Source organism: Puntigrus tetrazona, chromosome 12 (genome assembly GCF_018831695.1).
Source record: "Puntigrus tetrazona isolate hp1 chromosome 12, ASM1883169v1, whole genome shotgun sequence".
NCBI classification, from domain to species: Eukaryota; Metazoa; Chordata; class Actinopteri; order Cypriniformes; family Cyprinidae; genus Puntigrus; species Puntigrus tetrazona.
Window position 1 is genome coordinate 12,996,933 of NC_056710.1, and position 24,220 is coordinate 13,021,152.

Here is a 24,220-nt window from a genome sequence, read left to right on the forward strand (position 1 = left end):
ACGGTTCCCTGGCTCATGATCTGGTTGCTTTGCCTCACAGCAGTGCCCTGTCTGTGTGAGAGCTCACCCATTGCATCAGATGTTATTCTTTGCGACATCACCAGGCACGCAGAAGTCCGAGAGAGTAATCTCTCTAAATCACCGAATGCCACAGGCTGCCCCTGTGACGTACAAATAAGTGTATGTGCACGCAAGAACGGCTCCCTTTGATGAGATATATGAAGCTCCTGGGGTATTGTGTCATCAGCGTTTACTGTGAAGTTTCGAAAAATGGAACAACAGAGGCTCTATGGCTTTCTAACAGATCAACAAATTATTTATTACACACATGTATAAATGATAAAACCACTGACTGGAGATGAACTACAATTGTTCTATATAATGCGCATGGTGGCAGTAAGTCAGACTTCCACTTAAAGTCAGAAAAATTTAAGTGCCAATGACCCCTAACAGGGGAATGTCATTATGGCTGAAAACTTGGCCACAGAAATGGCAGCGTAGAGGATTGAGACATCTCTCCTCCCTCTCTGTGATGGGCATTATAGATTCTCGGCTAAAGGTCAGGTTATCACTGGAAAGACAGAGCAAGAAGACCCAAGTAAACTCTATCAAACTCTGTTGCTCGGCTGTTCGCTCTCTATCTCTCTCCCTTTTCATCTCTCGTTTTTGTTCGTTGCTGGCAACCTTGTGAAAAAAGAAGCTTCTTTTTTTTCCACTTTTGCACAAAATATAACTCGAGTGTTTTATTTCTTATAACATAATTTGTCTACAACCTTTTTTCAAGTTTGAGCGTTAGCGAGATTACAGTAAAATTTTAACACTAAACATTCTGCAGAGTACTAGAGGGTAAAATAAATACAAGCTCAAGGTTGAAAAACAAGTTTTGATTCAGAACAAGTATATACATAAATATACATTTTTTTATGTTGTCTTGTTTTGTTAGGGATTCTTAAATGTACATTCCAATTGATGCATACAGGGTTATAAACAACTCTGTCCCCCTGTTGAGTTGAGCCTGAAGCTGCTTTTCCACCTTCAGGCCAAACGGTTCTCATTGCTTAACCATTCCATGCTGAGCCGATCTGGCCCAGCAGTACAGATATGGTTTCATTTCCCACTGTGGGGATGATAACAGAGCTCATAATACAAATGCATCAGCAAACAAGTGACCAATTCTACCAGTATGGTTCCAGGATGAGGACACTTTGTGTATGCCTCGTCAAACCAAGTTTAAGTGGAAATATAATTGTAACTGCTCTTCTTATCTTAATAACAAGTCAAATCTTTTTGTGAAACAATTACTCTTAGAAGCCAGTTCTTTTAAACGACTCATTTTTTAATGACTCAAAAATGAGTCTCAAACGGCAGACTTTCTCACTGAATCAATCTATGCAGGTATTGGATTCACATCTGACTCAATCACTTTCAATCAATTCCGACTGGTGCTTCCTGAAAAAAGAATTGTTAAATGAAACCATGAAGGGACCAAATTCATAAAGTGATATTTGAACCAGAATTGTTAAGTCCTTAAGATTCCCATTGCTACTCAGCACTAGAGTAAACCTTATTGTAAATGTCACAGTCTACTTCGTGAATCTGATATCATGCGGCATCATCCTTTATTGTAAATGATTAATGCACCTCAGCTAGGTGTTCCTTTCTCTATCTGTGCCTTTCTTTCTTGTGTTAATCACGGTTGTAGCATTTGTTCTGGTTTGCTGTCACCAAAAGCTTTACACGTCTGTATAGAGAACAAACCCAATCTTTGTCACAATCCGCTTTCATTCGGACGATACAGAAACTTGTAAATCTACTGCACTAAATTATTTCTAATCTATAAATTTGATGCATTTACAGACATAAGATATGCAATTGCAGTGCACTATTGCAACAGTAATACCTTCAGATCTATTTCATGGACAACAGAACTAACAGCCTCCACAGGGAGCAATGAAACAACATGTTACGAGAAAACAGGCATTTTGGAAATCTACAAAGCCGTGCGAGGAAGACATTAACTTGTCAATCAAGAGATCAAAAAAGCAGTGCCAAACAGCTGAATTGTGTCGCTTATTTCCACTTGTCTGCCAATGAATTGTATCTCTGGATATTATTCTAATTACACAGCTCTGTCTCTAATGCAACAATGGATCACAGACTGTGATTGTGTCTAGCTTTTAACCACCACCGGGCCGTAATGGCTCTGTGAAATCAAGTACGGCCCGGCGCTAAGATAATGTATACGCTTCTCTCACCACGCAGAGGATGAATTAGAGCACATGGCCCCATTGGCTTGCCAGGCTTGGGGGAATTCAGGATGGAAATGAGCCGTGAGTGATGTGATTTGTTGGACGATCCGCCGGACCCTTCACGCGTCTGCCCACTGCAGCACAGCGACACACTGCAATCAGCCAGTGCAAAGCCCCCATTATGTTCCACCATTACTGCCACACAATAGCAGGTATTATCAGTCATACGAGCGAGTGACTTTGACTTGTGCGTGGAGGAATTGGTAGTGACGGTTTTAGTTGTCGCACGAGCAATAAAGGTAGATGTGATAATGCGACATAAGCCGTAATCATAAAGGTTGTGGCATTTGTCATTTCTGCCAGTGGGTTTGTACATGTGTCAGCGGGGCTTTTCGTCGCATGTATGTGTGGCTTTGTGGATTAAGTATTACAATGCACAGCTGTGCCCAAACTCACTGATTAAATGGCTCTGTATTAGTGGTCCATAGCAAACGGCCCTGTCTCCACCTGTCAATGCTTCCAGCCCTAAAGTTTTAAGCGGTCGGCGTCGCAGCGGCTAGAATGGGCTCATAACCTCTGCAAGTACCTGCTATAATTGCACACTGATTATCATTACTCATGCTGCCATTACTGCAGCACGAGTGTCATTAGCAGGCTGCCCTAACGCCATTTCTGACAGTTCACTATTCCCTTTTGTTTAACTTTATATTCCTGAGTGCTAACTCGAAGCATTGTGAAGTCAAATTGATTAAGACGCTTTTTTTTGTGGAGTTGAGGTGCTTTTGTTATGTAAAACATGCGATTTGTGTCTGCTAACATACGGTTAATGCCCCTTACTTTCGGCGGATTTAACGGTACACCAATTGGCGATGCAACTCGAATCTCTGTTTTGTGCTTTAACTGACCCTTTCGTAGCAATCCACCCTCTCATTCTGAAGCAATTTTAGCAGTTAGTGCCCCCAAACAATCAGACCGGCAGGTGGGGCTAATCCTAGATTAGATGAAATGGTTGGCCATGTTTGTTTACCATCCAGAGACTCTCGGACAGAGAGATTGAATTTACTGAGTAAAGGCACCCAATCTTGGCACTTAAATTGACATGATTTGTTTTGCATTTGCCGCAAGTGAGTGGAATATTATCAGCTCTTAGTGGGCCAGGAGGAGCCTGAGATTCAGAGAATTGTCTGATTCTTTTCCAGTTAAGTTTTGCTTATAAGATATTCCTCTAAGTGGGCCTTCATAAAAGTCATCACCTGCTGCTCTTTGCTATTTCATGCCGACTTCTCGGTATAACTTAATTCCTAGAAGCACTCTACAAGTCTCACGTCTGATAGCATAAACCAAAAAACAACACAAGGCTTGACACACTGCTCTTAGAAACAGAACATGTACTTGAGTATGTATTTGAGACAGATGTTTGCCAGCTAAATAAGTTATTTGTCATCAAGGGCTTCAGGGATGTAGGAGTGATAGCACTGCATTTTAATTTATTTCTATTTACCTACACTGTTATCGCTCAACATGCATAATCTCAAATACATGCACACATTTATAATTATTCTTTCACATTTGTTTATTCCAAGTGACTTCAAGGGATGTTATAGTACATTTTCTCAACATATATGGCCCCTGGGAATTGAGCCCATGACCTTGGTGTTGCTAGCACCATGGTGTACCAGATGAGCTACTGTATAGGAGCATAGGCTATATATAGCATATTCATACAGCAGTAACATTGTGTGCATTTTATGTCCAAATATTTACCGCATCTTCTGCTTTTTGTTAGAAAAACTATACAAAAATGATCATTTTAAGGGTAAAACTGCTTGTCAGTGGGGTAGTACCTAAAGGAGTTCAAATTAGTATATTAATAGTACATATTAGCAATGCAAATGTGCATATTAATACCTTAAAGTGGTGATAGCGTAAGTTTAAAGGTTCTTCTTAATTAACTGTAATTTGATGGCATATCAGTAGTTTAAATGTACATATTTGTTAATATCTGATGTGAACAGATAAATTGCTTGTCATTGGAATCTTATTTCATCACATGTGGTTAAGGCATGGTTTAAAGTTTAAATTTAATGTGCCATTTTAATACATTGCATGGGCATAGTAGTGTCTTAAGCGGCATCTTAGTGACCTGACATTAGTGGGTGCATATTAGCACAAAAAACAACAAAAAGATTTACTCAGAAATGTAAACAATAAAAGCTCAGCATCACACGCTCTGATTTTTTAGGTTTTGACTTCTTGTCACAGTATATGACTGTTATAAATTTTTAATATGACTGCCTCCGCTGGGAGAGATTTTGAATATATTTGTCCATATATTCAGTATGCAAATGACACATTGTCAAATGCATTACCGAGCCCTACCCTGTGCAGTCACAGTCCTGCGGTTAGCCTTTCAGCTCTCTAATGATACTGAGACGAAGGCTTTTATGTTGCATGTGGGGGTCACTGAGCTTTGATCATGCTTGATTGACAGCTAAGGTGAAGGGCAACACCTCCCAACAGGGTTCCCTATAGAATCAATTATCAGTTGTGCATGTCTGGAACTGACGCATCCTCTAAACACTCAGTGTGAGGGCCACAGGTCACCGAATCCTGTGCTTTTAATGCTTTACCCTTCACCCTTGTGTTTTTTATTGGTTTTAGCAGTTTAAGCTCTTCAAAGGGCATGCAGACTGGATATGATGAGCAGCACTGTGGGCCCATTTTTCTCCTAAGATGGCCTCACTAAGATGAAGGGAGCCAGAACTGCTTGGGAAAGCTAATGGCTGTCCATGAATCTTTAAACAGACTGAAGGATCCGAGTTTCAATGAGTATGACTTCATCCTGCGCTATGGGTGATCTTTTTGCCTGGACTAATGACTCGTGAATGAAATCATCATAAAATCTGCTATTTTAATGGGAAATTTCAGGAGTTCTTCGGATTTGAGAGGATGTAATAAACAGGATGCTGATACATGTTTGGTTGTATGGGGTGAGGAGGAGTAGCAGGTGTTCCTTTCAATGGCTTTTACTAAAACAAAGACGTGCTATAAAGCTTATCATTGGGACGGTTTCCTAAAACATACACTTTTGTACCTTGTCTACCCTTAAAAGTTGTATCAAAGTATTAATATGCCCATTTATGCTAAAAACAGGCTTTGTAAGGTGCTAATATGCACTCTCAATGATATGCAACTTTAGGGCATTAATTTTCCAAGTTAAGATTTGCCAAGATTTGTTCTAAAAATACATTTTTCTCTGCTGTGAAAAATACATTTTTCTCTGCTGTTTTAATCAATTTAATTTTATTACTTTAGTAAAATAGAATTTTTTTAAATAGCTGTGCTGCTCCTTTCCATACAATATAATAGAGGCGAATCGGGACTGGGTCTGTCAGGCTATAAAATAACAAAAGCAGCATAAAATCATCATAAAAAATATGACAAATTGGGATCTTTATGACTGATGCACTATATTACGTTACATTTTCTGAAGCCATACAAGAGTTTTATGGGAAGATCACAGTAAAATTGAAGTCATTATTCTTTAAAGAGACATACAGACTAAAAAATGACTTGTCAGCAAATGCCAAATGTGTGCGTCTTGCAATCAAAATAATATTTATGCCTTTTTAAAACCTTGAGCAAAGAGAGATTTTCAGAAATTATTGTGAACTACAGATTTTCAGTCTTTCGTGTCTTTCGATGACTTGGAATTTAAGCCATATAGACAACAGTACAAAAGTGAGGTTGAACGTGATAAAGGTGAGGAAATTACAAGAGATTTTTCATTTTCCAGTGAAGCACTGCATCACTTCGAACTTTTAACCTTACTGCCTGTCTCTGAGTTATTTTTGTACATTGTTCAAACTGCAGGGGCGCTCCCCGCTAAGCACACTCAGTGCCATGAACTTTAAACCACACACAGACCGCAAGATCACTGAAATTGTAACAAATGGCACTTGCACTTGCAAAACCACCCAAGTATGATTTCGAGCACACACATGCATATCTACACTCACATATGGCACACAAACATACCTCTTGGCAGCAGTCCCTGGGCAGTTTTTGCTCTGATGGAATAGTGGAACGTTTATTGGAACTGTTCACAGTGGACCGACTCTTCAGTACAGCTATCACAGACGGTAGCGAGAGGAGAAATCACCTGCTCAGGCTGTAGAATTACAGCATAATTGGCTTCTAAAGCGGAACCTGGCCATGTGAAACAATGCAACTCCAATTGACCTCTCTACTGCACTCTCTCCACACACACAAACACACGTAGAGAAGCACAAACACTGCAGCTTCCGCTCTGCCACTCCATTCGAGGCCTCAGATTTCAGCACTGGACAGCTCCCAGTCTGCCAAAGCACTCTGGAGTTGCATTGTTTCAGCACCACCACCATTAGACAGCTCTCCTCATGTTAACAGCTATTGGCAAAGAAGATCTTTTCCTCTTTGTCCTCTTTTCTATTGCTGACAGCCCTGATGTTTACACACTGTGGTAAGTGAGAACAGGTCAGAGAGAGAGAGAATAGGAAATGAATATAGTGGGCTGGAACAGATGTTATTGCTTACTCGAACTGCAGACTTCTTGTATTTTTTATGTAAAGCTCTGAGCAGAGAGAGGGCAGGGCACAGGGCTTTGGAGTCACATTCTGCACACTTTTAGCTGACGCTGAAGTCTTGGCACTAAGCGTATTAAGAAATTCCTGCTATACCGAGACAATGTTTTGTTAGGTAACCTAAAAATGTGATACAAATGAGTTTCAAAATGCGCACAACTAAACTAAGTGGTTTATTCCAGTTTAAATATCACTTAATTTGACTGAACAAACGTGAAAATCACAGGCTAAAGGTCAGATCAGGTAGAAATTATTCTTGGACCAAAAAATGTAAATTCATCTACTCATGAATCATTCAGTCTGATTTGCAAACTGGATCAAGCGGTTCACTGAAAAGCTTACCCTTCAAAAGAATGATTTGTTCCCCAATTCCGTCATCATGTTCAACTCACTGACTCAATGATCCGTTCACAGTGGTTCTCGAGTTAACAGCTCACTGAAGGGAAAGATTATCAGTGAATAATGTGTTAAATCTGTCTGTAGCTCACATAAAGCTATCATGGCGCTTGAACTCGTATTATAGAGCACGAGTTATATGGACAAGTAATATGGTGCTTTTAGTGACATTTGTAGGGCTGAGTAAACATCGATTTTTCTTAGATTAATCAATCCTGATATTAATTATTCAAATCCTAAGACTGATCCTTTGCTCTATATGTATGTGCACAAGCCAAGGATACTTCACTCTAAAATGATATCTGTCACAATTTACTCACCCTCATGTTGTTCCAAACCCTTACGAGTTTCTTTCTCCAGGAACATAAAAGAAGATATTTTGCTAAAAGATTTAACTCTACAGTGCAAGTCAACAGTAACCAAAATTGTTTTACGTAACAAATTTGTGTCGCCTGAGTAGAAAATCCTTCTTGCTTTACGCGCATTCATTCACATGGGAAATACAAGCTGCTGTTGTCATTTCACTTTTTGAAACCAATCTTCAAAAGTTGTATTTATTTGACTTGTTTTCTTTAAACATTTTGGTTGTGTTGGATTTTATGGATTTTATAATACTGTTAATGCAAGCCCTGTTAATGTTTAGACATAAAAAATTAACATTAATGTAAGTTAAAAGATTCAGAGTACAACTTACAGCATTAGCTGAGAGAGAATTTCTTTCATAAGTAATATTGACAATATCACCCAAAAGAATCAAAACTGCATTGAGAGCTGGTGAATTAGATTCAGAATATATCAGAATTGTATGGAGAGCTTGCGAATTAGAATCAAATTAAATCAGGAAAATTAAAATCAATAACCAGCCATCATTTTTGGAGCTTAAAAGCTATGATCACTGAACAACCTGATAAAGGTTCTTCGATATATATTTAATATATAAAGAAATTAATGCTTTTATTCAAATACACATTCAACTGACTTTTAGAATGTTATTTATTTCTTAAACCTTAACTAAGCATTTAAAGAATTCTGGGGAAAATGTTTCAACAGGAGAACACTGTTTTTGAGCACCAAAACATTTAGATTGATTTCTTGATTTTGTGTGACACTAAAGACTGGGGTAAAGGATGCTAAGAAAAATCACTTTTGCAATCACATGCATATCTTATATCGTAAATGACATTAAAATATAATATAAATAATATTAATAGTAAAACTATTGTTTTCCACAATATTACTGTTTTAATGTAGTTTTTACTCAGCAGTGTACATTATATTCCACAGTGGAAGCATCCTTGTAACCATATTTTTATTTAATGTGATCTTTATTTAAAGCTATGCCTTAACTTGCTGCACAATCCAAAAGCTAATTGTCATCGTGCAGTCTTGACAAAATACAAGAATGTGAATAAAATTCTGAGCCTGAGATGAAAGCCCGCAGCTGATGTACCTAACCGAGCGAGAAGCAGCATGGGGATGAAAAGCAAAAGAAGCAGTGGCTGAAAAGAAAACCATATCAGCACAGAGAGCGCGAAAGAGACACCGACAGCCATGCGCGGTAAAGAGGGATGAAGAGAAACTGAGAGAGACATACAAGAAGGGACAGAAAGCAGAATGGATAGCATTCCGTCCCCATCAAGAGACAGTAAGGGAGAACAACACAGAGAAACAGCAGACACATGGGAACTCGGAGGATACACTTTACTCAGCACAAAGCCCCAGGGTTTTAGGACCAGCAGTAAATGGAGAGTGACATTTTAAACAGTATGCATAATGAATAAGGCCGAGCGAGGAGAAAAACACAACCAAGGCATAGCAGCTGCCACCGCAGCCAGTGATCGAATGAGCGTGTGTGGCCAGACTTAAATACACCCTTACGCTGGCAAGGTGTAAGCCAGCGCAGTGTGCTGAGATTTAATTCACTGCGTTAGAGAGAATATATCACTTTGATCTCTGCACTATGAGGAATGTGGACTCTGGCATTCCTTTATGTCTAAGGCAAAGTGCTGGTCAAATCGGAGCATCAGGCACAACAGTCGCTGAAGTGCTCTCATTACACATGAGTGGGAGAGTGCGTTTTGAGATCCGGGCCCTTTGATTCTTTTATTGTCTATGAGAGGGTCAGTGTCAATCAGGAGAGCCCCAAATGTTCCTCCAGGCCAGCAGGGGCGTCAGAGAGTGGTGCGGTATCACAATATCATCACATCCCCGACATGCATCATTCAGGCGTCATCCGCTGCTAAGCAGACCTCACAGAGGCAGACGCTGTCAGGCCTAATCCTCTTAAACTAGATTTACAAACTGCAGGCATGGCGCAAACATATCATATAGCACGAATTCAACACATGTCTATTGTGTAGCTAAGATTTAAGCCCCCACTGTAGGTGAAATGAGTGAAGAGGCAGGAAAAAACACTGAAACAAAAACAGATGGATATTCCTTCAAGCATACACCGACAGCACACAAACCTGAGCGCGAGATGATGAAGAACATCACACCGTCAGGCAGCAGCGATATTTCATATCATAAATTTGCGAAAACACAAATCAAACAGAAGGTGTAGGGCAGGGTGATCAAATAACGCGGTAAGAAAATGTGACAAGCAAGAGTGTGAGTCCTGGGATGGGGCATCCCTCCCTCTGCTCGAGTCAAAGTCACCCTGCAGGACCTGTGACTACAGACTGATGGAAAAAGAGCGAGGAGGTATGAGGCTTTAATACATTTGATATAAAATATTCAAGCCCGCTGCATTAATCTGCCTTTCCTTCAGGCCCTTAGAGCAATGTTTGTCCTGTGCAGTCCTGACAGAGGACAAAAAGGGAGAATCTCACCTGCCTCTACCAAGCAGCTCTATACTACTATAGAAAGCTTCAGTACTGATAGCATTTCAAGCAGTTGCTTGGCTGGTGAAGCATTCCTTTAGGTGTGTACGGTTTGAAAATAACTCTTTACTGATGAGTAACATACTTAAAAAAAAAGAAAATGTACGTAAACAATAATGCGTCTAGTCATTCTTGAGCTTCAGCACAGTGACATCGTGACAATGCTGATTGGCTGATCACTAGCTGAGCTGTGATGGGAAAGGCAGCAGATGGAAAAATGTAATTGCATTTCACACTTGCAAAAATCCAAAAAGTGCTTTTGCTGCATGCATTGATTTTCAAATTGCATACACAAAGAAGATGTGCTGATAATAATTTTTTTAATGTTTTATGTTTTTAAGAAATAGAACATTTTTGTCATTAAAAATTTACAGAAATTTTGAGGTTCATAAAGACTATATTTTTAAAAATGTTCTTCTATATTAACAATCAATATTATTTACACTGTATTGAAAATGTACAGAATAATATATTGTGTTGATATAGGAGGAATTGCTCCTTTCCATATATTAAAAAAATGTGACATTACTTATGTATCATGCAAATGTGTACAGTTCACATTTTCACCCAATTTCACACATTTTCATACATGAAACTATTAAATAAAAGATAGTATATTCCCCACATAAGTTTGTTTCGACAGACCATGCTAAGAAAATTTCAACATTACCAAATCCAATGCTTTATTGTGACCACAAGCAGATTGTCTGTAATATTCGTATGATTAGTAAACATGCTTCTCTCCTGTGTATATGTTAAGTATATCTCCACATCTGTAATGAGAGATGACTGAGAGCCCAAAGCCACGGCCAAAAGCAGAGCTCACTGATGTAGTCCAGGAGGAATCGAGCACATGCTTAACTAGGACACCAGATCCACAGCTGGCCGCATCTGGACAAACAGGCGTTGCCCACATACACGCACACAAACGCAAATGACATAATCTAGAAAAAACACCCAAACACACATGCAGTATTTATTGAATAGTACGCAATCCACACAGCTGTTGTGGATTAGCAAAAACACAAGTGCTGATTTTTTTTTCCCCCCCATGCACACCAAGCTCGTGATAGGTTCGCCCTGGGCTTGACCTGAAGCAAGATTGAGCTTGCCTGAACCCCTGAGTCCCTGTGAATATATTTAGCTCCTCCCAAACATGTAAAACACACACATACACACACAAACAAGCAAAACCCTCACTCTCTCAAATGGTCATACACAAAAAGTATTGGCAATCTAACCAATCTTCAAGCAATCTACCACAACAAGTGTCTCTGCCTGGCCTTTGACATTGAGCACTGAGAGGCAGGCATCAGAGCCCTTAACTCTCTACCGCTCTATTATAAACATGCTGCCTTGAGGCAGTTTCACTGCTCTCAGGACAAACTGAGCTCCCTGACACAAAAAAAATCATCCATCGTCACAACCCATGTCACACAGATTGCTCTTAGCAGACTGCATGCTGAAAACAGGATCTCATACATACATCTATAGCTGTCACTGAGCACCTTGAAGAGATGAGAAGTGCTCTAGAAACAAAATAGCATTAAAAAGCACAACATTACTGTTTTACTGTATTTTGATTAAATAAATGCAACCTTGGTGAGCACAAGATATCTGTGAAAAACATACTGACCCCGAACGGAGGTGAATAAATACATAAAACACATTCATAGACACAACCAGCATAACATAGAACATTTTCAAGACATGCTGCCATGCTAAAATCATCTTCTCACACACATTTCTATAGCTGTCACGGTGCACCTTGAAAAGATGTGCACTGCTCTTAAAGAAGAAAATAATATTTTTTTTAACAAAAAAAGGGAGGCTGCTGGGCAGAAAGGGAAATCCATCCATTTACCGTGACTCTCAAATCTCTAAGCCGTATCTTTTCTTAATCTTTATTATTCCCTCTGAAGCTCACTGGCCTGGCTGGACGAAGAGATAGTTGGCAAACCGCATCTTCACTGTGATGTTTGGCCCTCACAAAGAAGGGAGGAGCCACTCACAAAGGATACATTAACAGTCCTTCCATCCAGATGGCTGAATGAGTTTCAGAGAGAGACACACGCACACACACATATGCACAGATAAGACAGGTGTGGAAAGGCCACTAGCCTTAATTTTACTTGAGACGGCATGCTCAAGCACATCTTATCATATTCCTGCAGAGCAGTATGCCACGCTGGGATCAAAGTGCTCATATTTAATGTTGAAGGGCCTGTATGCACAGCACGCCTACAGCCAAGCTACGGAGAGAGAGCTGGAAAGCAGACTGCAAAATATTTGCAGAGATGTGCATGTTTGACAAGGTGAAAAGGGGAGCCTTTGAACTCTACAGCCTAAGTGCTACATGAGCGATGTGGTATGTGTGTGTAAGCGCTAGGGAGTTGCATAGACTTAATTCTGCCAGAGTCGACATTTTGGGGCTGTGTCGACTAATTCTGGATCACATGGTTCAGTTGCATTTGTGCAATAATTGGCAACAGCAGGAGCAATCCTCCTCAGTTCATGCACTGGATCCTTACGGGGCTCCAGGACATTAACTTTAATAACCTTTAAAAGCCAAAATATGAAATATGATTCATATGGTACATTATATGTAATTATATGTATATGTTTTTTTGTTTTATTATTATTATTTTTATTTTGAGTAAAATAAAATAAAATAATATAATTTATGTAATTAAATATTTTTATATTATTTTATGTTAATATTAATATTTTACATAATTTTGATCATTTTTATTAATATATATATATATATATATATATATATATATATATATATATATATTTTTTTTTTTTTTTTTGCCTATTTAAATTTATAAATGGGCAAAAAACAGATCAAAATTCATGTAAATCTTGGGATTTAGAAAGTTTAAAAGTGTTTGTTAAGTCTTTTTCACCACCACAAACTTTTTTGGGAATAGTTACGAAAAGAAATAAATAAAAACAACTCATGAACATGTTATACTGTAAGAAAATCACACTGGCAGCTGACATGCTCAAGTCAAAAATTCTTGCAAGCAGAAACTAATCATGTCACGAAGTGGTTGGCACAAATGACACGACTGAGACATGACTGTGTGTACACGACAATGCAAACAGCATGAATCTGGCAGCAGAGATGATGCACGCTTTGTTTCTCACCCACGTCATCTCAGCTGCGTGGACATTCTCTCCTCACACACGCTCTCCGTAAACACAGCACTGGACTTGCCAAAAACAGCAAAGACCGCTGATGCTGCAAGGCGTATGGTGAGTCATTTCATAAGGTAAACACTGACCTGTGAATATTCTATGTGCTGGCTACTTTTCACAGAAAAATTAGTAGTCGTGTGAACCCAAGTAAACATGCGAGTTAGTTTCTTGCACTTACATACAGAATAGGTGCCCGCATTGCTGGGGATAATCAATATCAATATAATTTTTCCCCAGCCAATTAGTGAATGCCGCTAATATGTCTACATGTTCCACACATTTCTGTGTGAATCGTGCCACAGTACTAAACAAATTCAAACACGCTTAACACTAACTGTGTTTTAAGCATCTGAAAACATTCATAAACTTAATCTTCAAAGTCACTTTACACACTTTTGTGAAGCTATTTGCAAGGTCAAGCTGACAAAAATAAAAATCTGACATTATGTATATAATAACAATAATATTAATATTGCTATTTTAAGGAGGTATCATACAACCATTTATACAGTTAATAAATATAAATGCAGGATATATTTTAAGTATACTGTAAAAGTTGCAGTTGTTAAAGTTGCATTAATTAATTCAAATAAAAAGGAAAACATAGATTTTAGAGGAAAATACAATGGGCCTAAATCAAAAAGTAGCTACTCTGCATAGTATACTCTGAATGTGAACAAATACGATTTAACAAACATGTCAAAAGCATTCAATTCCTGATTAACATTTTGATAAGTAATAAGATACAGAAAACATATCGTGATAACATTTTGGACCATATAACCCAGCCCTAGGTACCCATGAAAGCACACACATTTTCACATACGGCACTTGCAGAACCTGATGGCAGCACAATAAATCTGCCTTCTGAAATCCTTAAGTAATGACATCTGGGCCAGCACCACAGGGAAGCTGAATGCAATTGCAGACATTTCTGCAGTACACTACCCAGTAAAGATTAGTAAAGCGTGCCGAATGCATGCGGCTGCCAGAAGAACCCCAAAACCATGCCACTTCCTCTCTATAAATACTTTTTCGAGACAAAGAGAATTGGAAAAATGCAGTCAAATGTGGAACACGCTGAGAAAAAAAATGACCGGTTTAAAAGCAATACAGTAGAGAATAAATCCGAAAATTTTTGGCATACCTGGAGGAACAAATCATTCCCGACACCTGAATTTTTACCTGAGTGTGATTTGAACAACAAGTATATTCAGGTAAAAGGAACAAACTACATGTCATGCTTGGCAAATGACTGCAAGTAAGGCATCACTCCAGAAGCGCGCCAACGTCAAAGTGCATCTCCTGCGTTTTTTTACAGAGCTATTTTTACGTGCTTTGTTGCATGTTGAGCAGATCAAACACATTCCCGCACTGGAGTTCCTTTCTGTCTGTCTGCGACAGGTGCTTCAAGAAATGCTTGGTATTGTTGGTGTGTAACTCAACTATCAATGATTTAATATTTCACTTCAAATGGAAAGTGAGAGATGTTGTGGAGAGAGAAGATCCTCAGCAGAGCATTCTATTTTATAATTCACACTGTTGCCTGACAGGTTGAGAAGCCCTTCGTGTAGCTCGAGTCGATGAGTCCCTGAGACTCGCATTTCTTCCGCTCATTATTCAGGAGATGTACAAAGCTTTGTTTTGGGGTGGGCACGGCATGCTGGGGTCATGGATCGTTACCGGGAAACAGAAGAGGAATGAGGAAAAGAGATAAACATGGAAGATGGGAGATTAGAAGAGAGCCAGAGTTTGGAGGTGAGCACAACATTGAGCTTGGAGTCATTTACATTATCCCTCCGAAGCTTTAACCATGCCAGGATTACACCAATGAGCCCAACACTACTGTTGTACTGGATGGCTCTGTTCACTTTCATCGCCCACACACGCTCATACACACATACAAAGAATACAAATCCTACAAATACATTAAATGCAAAACAAAAGCTACTTTTAATCTCTCTCTTTTGTAATTTTTCTGAACATAAATGTATACAATCACAGCTCATTTTGCAAACAATGTGTACTAGAAGCAGTAATAATCATTTTCTGATTACAGTGTTTACCGTCTCCATTTCTCATGCATTCAGAATTCATTTTATTGTTTCATCTTCGCCTGCTAAAAAAGGAAAATATTTTTTTGGCACTCATAGCCTGTAGGTCGTTCTTAAAATCAACCATTCATAACTGAATGCTCAATATTAATAACCTCATAAAAAAAAAAAAATATATATATATATATATATATATATATATATATATATATATATATATATATATATATATATATATATATATACATACACTATCTACACACACTAAAGATTGTGTATGATGGCGCTAAAAAATAAATAGACTGGAATTAAAATATTACAATTTTATTTAACAATTTAATCAGAATCGTTATGCATTTCTCCAGGCCAGCTGGATTATGCAGCGTAGCAGGAGTGAGCCTGCAAAGCATCTCAATGCAGTCATTTGACAGCACCTGCTCTCCCCACAGGCCAGTGTACCAACTCTTGCTAGAGAAGAGTGTCAAAATGGAGTCTCCATCCACAAATACATACAGTACCATTCTTCTCTAAGTACTTTTAGCCTCTTATGAGCGTTCCAGCGTACCAGGTGCAGAAAGCCCAAATGTCACTTCTATCTATGCTTATCTATCCATTGGGCGAGCTGATAACTTTGCGTAATTCAATACTGAGGATATGCAATAACTGAACTGTAATCCCTTTACTCTGCCACAGCAGTATGCAATAATGTCATGTCATATCTTGTTATAGGACAAGATGTGAGTTTCAGCCTATGAACGAATGGGTAGGTGGTGGGAAGGCAAAAGAGACTAAAGAATAAGAGATCAACATAGACAGCATGGTCCTTTTGTTACACAGAACTATTGTAAGGCTTTAGAAGACTTGGAATAAAGTGCTAAAAGTCACATGAACCACTTTTATGGAGCTTATTTGAAGCTTGAAAGCAACTAGGAACTATGTCTTAGTGTCTTCACAGAAGAAAGCCAGCCATACAGGTTTGGAACAGAGGTGTTTACTGGGCCACAAGCCCTAGTGAAATACAGCTGTGCCCCCCAGTAAAATATTGCTGATAAATCCTTGTTTGATGATAGAGATTGCATATGATTCATTCAGAGAGTTCACTCAGGCACTGAATCATTTTGCAGCTGTTTCTCACACCAAAATAGTAACAGGATACTTTAAGAGGCAAAAAACAAAAAGAGCACTGTATGAGATGTATATTTACAAACCATTGTGGGAAACAAAACTTATAAAACAAATGTCTTCTACTGTTTGTCAATGATGAAGCAGCTCTTTGTTGTGCTTTATAATGCAGCTTCTGAACAACTGCAAGCTGTGACAACTAAGCTAAATATAGGGACACTTTTTTGGACCTGTACTGATCTTAAAAAATAATATACAGACACCTCTGTCCAAACCAGACTTGACCACTATAGGATTTTTAGTCTTTTCATTATGCAAGTGTATATATTGTTTTCACTTCCTCGTGATACTGCTATTCTATGCACTGGATTGTTTTGCAAGTCCTGTCTATTCTGTGAATAACAAAGGATAAGAGAAGTGCTGGCTACTTCAGCATAGCGAGGTACAAGCTGGTTGTGGCGTTGTGTGTTTGCCCATGAAATCGCTATCATATCACTTATGTTGAAAGACTATGTTGTGGTGAAAAACACGCACCCGATTCCATTTCTAGTGCATGGAATAGGGCATTCTCACCACTTTTAAAAAGAGGCCTGATCAATTATTTACACTTCCTGCCACATGCGTTCTACATGTTTCTCTTTCTGTACATTAATATTTTAGCCTACACTGCGACATCCGTCCCCCCCAAACTCTAGGCTTCCCAGCGAGACATTTTTGTCCACATAAATCACACAGTGACATTAAAGAAGCCTAAGATGGCCTTCACTGCCATACAAGTACACATCAGGCGCATTAATCTCGCCCTCTCTCCAGACAGAGGAGAGAGCCCGGCGCTCACGGCGTACTAAAATGTCACTAACAAACAAGGCCGCTCCGGAGAGGACTGTCTGTAAGTGCACAGTTACAAAAAGACCACGAGGACAACTTGGAAGTCCGCTGAAAATGTCACGTCACTTTTTGCTGATAACAGTCAGCTAATCTGCAAGATAAAAGCAGTACTTCATTTCGGAGGCGGCCTGGAAAACATCAGGTGGGTGAGGAAGTTCTCCCCCTCAAGGTTCGTCTCTCGCTCTCTGAGCCTCTAAGGTTGTGATTGGTGGTCGGGTATCACGTGGCTACCCTGTTGCTGGTATCTGGGGAGAGCAGCGTGGCAGCAGCAGCTGGAACTACGCTCCTCTTGGCCCAGGGCGAAAGCCTCGCTGACCTCCCATGAGGCGGCGCTAAATGGATTTCTGTCTTTAATCCTGTGTATGATTTTTATGGTACACCTTTCCTCCGGAGCCACAGGGGTTGCTCGTACTCCGTACTGAGTGCATGCTACAGTGCGTGTTAGCGCGTCAAAAATTGTGTCGCCACGTCAGAGCTTTTCTCATCCTTGAGGCCTTCTATTTTAGCAGCTAGAGTGTGATTTTCTGGCTATGTTTTTCCCAGGCTTTAGCTTGACATGTTCCTCGGTGTTTCTCTCCCGATGCGCTGCGCGCTCATACCTGACAAAATCCGCTCAACCACGCGGCTTCCGACTGTGCCGCCGAAGGTGTGCATTGGAATCACAATGATGTGTCAGTGAAGAAACATCCCCGCCCCAAAGGCAGATAGCCAGCTGCATTTAGAGCGCCAGCCGCCCACTGCCTCCTTACACAGGAAGTAATGAGGCTTGGCCCCTGAGCCAAATCAACCCCGAACATAGATAGGACATAGAGACCAACTGTGAAAAACACATACAGGAAACTCAAGCATGAAGACAAGGCAGAGAGGAAAAGGAAATAAGGATAAAAGAGGAGGAGAGAACAGAATAAAGGATAATATTAGAGTAGGAAATGTTAAGGCGGAGGCGAGCGTGCATCAGGGTGAAAGAAATGGAGTCGGAAGGCAGGAAAGAAGATGAGCGGCTCAGGTTTCAACGCTGCGGCTAATGGACGGCTGCATGTCATCCTTCAGAACAATCGGATAATAATACAGATACGAATGAGAGATGCACTCTCATTGGCGATTTAAAACCATGTTAGTGTCTCGCTTATTCAATTGGGAACCTATGGAAAATACAACATAGTCTCTCTCGGTGCATTACCATACAAGTCCCACCAAAACATAAGATCATTTTGCAGTCGTAAAGATGAATGCGTTTGCACATAGCCACTACTAGTGCATTTCATCATATTTCCCTCTCAGACGATCCTCAGAGAGAAAGTCCAAGCAGGGGCGGAACAGGCTTGTATTATATTATACAGTGATGTATTACCCGACACAATATTGCACATTCAAATCTAACTTACAGTCCACTACTCTTTTTCCATTTGCCATTTCTATTCATAAAACAGCTTGGCCCAACAATAACACCTCTCTTGTGATGCAGATCCAAGCATCCTATATTTCAAAATATAAAGAAATTTCCCACTGTATGTATATATATATATATATATATATATATATATATATATATATATATATATATAGAGAGAGAGAGAGAGAGAGAGAGAGAGAGAGAGAGAGAGAGAGAGAAATTAGGTAGCACTACCATTTTCAGCTAGGATATGTGTGTTAAGACTGGACTAGTTTTAAACTATAATAATATTTCATATGATTATATGATAATGTTATTGGAAAAGTTGCAGTTTTATTGTATTGTTAATCAAATAAATGCAGCCTTGGTGCGCATTCAAAACATTTAAAAATGTTCCCAACCCCCAAATAATTTTGCTTGCTTGTTTTTCAGTAGCCATTTTAATATCTGCTTTTGAGAAACACAGTTTTATGGATATACAGACTGGGAAAAGGCCCACCCATAAAAATTTTGTCACTGTGAATTTTATACGACCCTGACACAGACAATGTGAACGTATTAATAAATAAAAAAGACAGCCATGTGGTCTGCAAGAACCTTGGCCGAAAGCATAGTTACTCGTCCTTCTCTGGCCTAGGGTCAGGGCCCTCCTTTGTCCCCACACCTTGCCTTATCAGTATTACAGCTCCAGGGCACTTTCAGCTCAAGAAAAAATTCACTGCAATGTGAAGAGAGAATGTGTAGTATTAAATTATACATCAGCTTCTCTTTATACAAACAGCTCGCTATGTTCTCACTGTTGACTAGGGTGTTGGATTCAGTTTACATATTCACACATAACTACAGAAAAAAATACATATATATTTTTTAGATAAAAGTGAACTATGGGAACGTCAGCCTAGAGGGCATAACAGAAGCAGATCTTGATTTGTTTCCCTTATGAGGAAACACAAACCATAGTTAACTGCATAGATTTGTGTATGCTGTAAACCTTTCTGTGATTTCCAAGATACAATTATTGAAGACAAAGCAGAAGCTCTAATGTGAAATTCATTTAAATTAGCTCTGCAATTGTATTTTGACTGTAAAGGGCTATTTAAACTCCCAGGATTGGATGACATTCAAACTCCACGCTAACTAATTGGTGCTGACACAAAATTGATGGCCTGCTTTTAACACCTTGCTTTATAAATAAACAACATTTCAGATTTGATTACAGAAGTACATCAAATTAGCATGCAGACTAATGCTGATTCCCCATTCCCTAATGAAACTGACTTCTTTTGTTACTGAAAACAAAGTTGGATTTTGTTTAGACAGCACATTCTTTGGGATTCATGACTGAACTGTGCAGTGTTAGAGAGAATACTTGAACTCACTCACTATTTCAGTAGCTTGAAATCAGATTGACTTTCTTCAAATTAGTATAGGCTAGCTTTTCCAGTAACAACCCATGTGTATCGTATAGTGTGACCAAAATGTGAACAATCAAACATACACTCCTGAAATGTCCCACACATGTAGCATTGCAATATCTGATTCATTTTATTGAACTGTTTAGGGTTCACGTGAATGAACAGATTGGGAGTGCATATTTGAATATTTCAGCATTGATCAATTTTCAACATCAATAATTAGAATGCAACAAATCAGCATTTTAGAATGATTTATGAAAAATAAGTTTACACTGAAAAATGGATTCTTTTGCCAAAACAGGGTGAAATTAATGACTAAAACTGCAAAAACATCTTAGTTCATCTCTGATTTGTCTTTTAATTGAGTATTTTGATCAGGCTCCTGTGAAAATAACATAGGATATTTTCAAAATTCATTCAATATTTGACTAATAACCTTCTCATTGCCATTAAAGTGAAAATACTAAACCTAATTATAAGAGACACTTAAAAACCAAAAATCTAAGAAAAACCTAAGACGGACTCAGAGGTTTTTAATCTAAAGTCTTCAATTGCATTTTAAAATATATATTTAAAATAGAAAATAGTTCTTGCAATAGTTATTTAAATGTAACATTTTGTATTTTTGTAGTATTAGTATAGCAACCTTAATTAACATTGCTCATTCATTAATTCAAAACCCACTACTACTAGAGAAATACGCTAAATTGTAAGGTACATGGATAACTAATATACCAGGATGTGTGCATTTGAAAAGAATAGGCTAAGCAGCCTTAATGTAGCAAAAATACTAGCCTGACAAAAAAAAAAATGAGTAGATTGTTGCCTGACAGCTACAGCTTGAAAATAGCAATGCTGCTGTATTATATAGATGTATAAGGACATACATGGAGTCACATACACACAGATTACAATATAAATACTATTTCCCATTTGTGGTGGTCTCCTATCTCTCTTCTTCAGTTCTCTGTAGTGTGTGTGTGTGTGTTTCCCTACGTGAGAGTCTTAGCGTGTATCCACTGCCTCAAGTCTACCTACCATACCTACTGCAGTACTCATATCTTTACTTATCTAAATGGAATCTCCACCCTAAGACCTGATCTCCACTGACAGGACGAGGCAGCCAGCACCCTCTCCAGCACTACACTTCCTCTTTTGCCTTCTATCTGTCTCTCTCTTCCTCTCACCATGACTATCTGCTTTAAATCAGGTGAAATCTCTCTCTAACAACAAACCTACTTTAAATGGGGGAGAACATGCTAATGCTATTGGGAAAAAGCGGAAGCAACACTGGCAGTCATTATTCCTGAAAACTGATATGAAACAAACAGAACAAGTGGGCAGCACCATGTCCACATGATACAGAGAGGATAAAGACAAAGATGAAAAACAGTTGCCTATGTGCTCTCTCATTAACATGCAGAACTAATGAACTCAGCAGCAGGCACAAAGACTATTAGACTGCTTGACTGCCTCTTTTGTAATGCCGAGAAGAGAGCTGGAATAGGTATCTATCCTGATCCATAAGAAGCTGGGAAAGGATTTTATTAGAAGAAAGATGACAAAAAGGGGTTTTATAAAGCACGTCATCACAGACGGTGTGACAAGCTCACACGCACAAACATATCTACACACATTCATGCATGTACAATCGAAATGTTTAAATGATCAGTCTTCACGTGTCCTGAAGCGTTGGTGTGGCGAGTAGGCTTGGTTGAAGGGCCCTTGGAGGCGGCCATGGTTCCAGCGTTGACCAGGTTTGGAGGCGGCGCGAGGGTGGGAGGTCGTTTGGGCGCTTGCGTGGTGCTTGTGCTCATCGTCATGTCGCGTAGTGGTAAAATGCGTGCTCGTGGTGGTGTGCCTCGGTGCCCAGCCCGTGCAGAAGGGGATGCATTTCGGCTCCCACCATCCCCATTGGGTTTTTGAACAGTGGTGCTGCGTGGGGTCACCTCCTTTCCTCCTGGTGGGGGCAGGATTGGTGGCTCGGGTGGCGGTGGTGGTGTTGGTCAATCGCGTTCCCACTCTGTTATGTCACCAGGTGTGGGCTCTGTTTCCCAGGCCTCCCCTAAAGGCCCGCCACCTCCTCCACTGCTGCTACTGCTGCTGGCCGTGTGGTTTGAGGACTGCCCAATTCAGAGTCCTTTGCACTGTGCCTGTACCCTCAGCCGCTCGGGTCGCTGAACCCGGGCCGCTGAGGTGGGGAAGAAGTGGTAGGCGTGGAGCCATCGGAACCCTTCGGCGGGGCACTGGGTTTAGATGGAAAATCGGGTCCTGTCCGATGCGTTGGCATCCACCAGGTCAGTCGGGACGTAATCCTGCACTGAGCACCACAATCCCATTTAAGAAGCATCAGGCTGAGGCCTCAGGCCCACAAAGCCCATCAGTAAGGGGCACAACGCAAAGCCAGGTCTGCTGGCGGGCCACACTTCACTGGGGGCCACATGGAGGGGGCCCTGGGGCCCGAGGAGAGGCTTATTTCACCCCGGGCTCCTCCAGGGTCATGGTCTCTCCATGGTGGCCCCTAGTGCCGTTCTCTCACTCATGCTTCTGGGGTTTCCAGGCCCAGCCAGGAAAGTAAAGTGCAAGCAGTGGAGGGGGCTGGGAGGGAGCCAAAACTGGGCATCTCATTAATATTCATTTAACACTCTTCCACAGATACAGATACATGCAATATTAGACTACTCATATGAGTACTTAGTACAGCAGACATCCAACCGATATATAAATATATATATATATTTATATCCTGAACACATAAAGAGTAATTCCTTACAATAAATAAACCATTCCTAAAGCTCAAAGACACCAATAGTCAACGTACACACGCACACATACACAAACAAACACACACACACACACTCGATCAGGAATAAAGAGGACTAGGTTTGGGAGAAGAGCGGGTTTTGGGAATGAGCTCTGTTTAGTTCAGCTTCCTTAGAACCGAAGAGTAATTCCAAGATGCTCCATAGATAGAGATGAAAAATAGAACAAAAAAATTAAGTTTTATGGATCCTCACGGTGTTCTTCCCGGAGTCAAATTTTCCATATAAAATCTGTGAGTGTTTAAGCAGGGCAGCTCACTGCTGCAGATCTTCTCTACAACTGCATTAACGCGCCAGTGCGTGGCGGCCGCCGGCGCAGCCCTGCCTCTGTATGTGTTTGTGTGAGTGTGTGCGTATATATATGTGTGTGTGTGTGTGTGGCGAAGCTCAGATGATGGCAGAAGCACAGCTCCACCTAAGGGACAGCCTCTGCATGGCCTCTCTCTCCCTGACACGGCGCTTCGTCTCTGGCCTACGCGGCTTGATCTTCCCTCTAGTCTCTACTACCCCGGTGCATCCCAGTGGACCACGGGCAGGCGGTAATCCAAATCCCACTGGGAAAGGAATAGCGGAGCGCAGGGAGAATGATGTACTCTGATATCAGGCAGAGAGACGGGGCCAAGTAGGAGCAATCCACTAGATCCTTTTCCTAATCCTCGCCTCCTGCCCCTCCTGCTCTGTCAGTGTACATCTGAGCCTCTGCCCTGCATCCGTCATTGCACCAGAATTCAAAGGCAGTCCTGTCTCTGGGCTTGCTACATTCCCACACTGAAAGACTGCAGATCATGGCAGAAACACAGAGGCACACACAGTGTGAGAGAAGCAAGCAGGAGGAGGGAGAGAGCGGAAACAAGAGAGAGAGAGAGCAAACGCTGAGCAGAATGTGTGACAGAGAGAAAGCAGAAGAGGGAGGGGAGAGTGAGTAGGTGAGCATGAGACTTTGGAGAAAGTGGAGATAGAGGAAGGAGAGGAAAGGAGAGCGCTGGTTTGAAAGCTGTTCAGTGCATGCTTTTTCTTAGAGGCTGCAGGTGTGTCTGCATGTGGCTTTTTCTAGAGTGTGTGTGTGGTTCAGAGAGGGGTGGGGGTGTGTGAATGATGTTAGTTATAAATTTCTTCAGTAGCCACTCTTTTTCTTTCCTGGCTCTTCCGTCTTTATTTAATGTATATGTC

The 24,220-nt window shown here is 40.3% G+C and overlaps 1 protein-coding gene across 1 annotated transcript in view; it reads right to left on the bottom strand.

The window, feature by feature from the left end:
* The window catches only part of nrg3b (neuregulin 3b), a 118,769-nt gene extending 95,998 nt beyond the window's left edge, over window positions 1–22,771 (bottom strand). Inside the window, 12 exon segments of the mRNA XM_043253152.1 lie at window positions 21,908–22,096; window positions 22,099–22,195; window positions 22,197–22,303; window positions 22,306–22,360; window positions 22,362–22,419; window positions 22,421–22,487; window positions 22,490–22,510; window positions 22,513–22,563; window positions 22,566–22,590; window positions 22,592–22,618; window positions 22,620–22,736; window positions 22,739–22,771. Coding sequence (XP_043109087.1) covers window positions 21,908–22,096; window positions 22,099–22,195; window positions 22,197–22,303; window positions 22,306–22,360; window positions 22,362–22,419; window positions 22,421–22,487; window positions 22,490–22,510; window positions 22,513–22,563; window positions 22,566–22,590; window positions 22,592–22,618; window positions 22,620–22,736; window positions 22,739–22,771 — 847 coding nt within the window.
* Window positions 22,772–24,220: the final 1,449 nt, after the last annotated feature.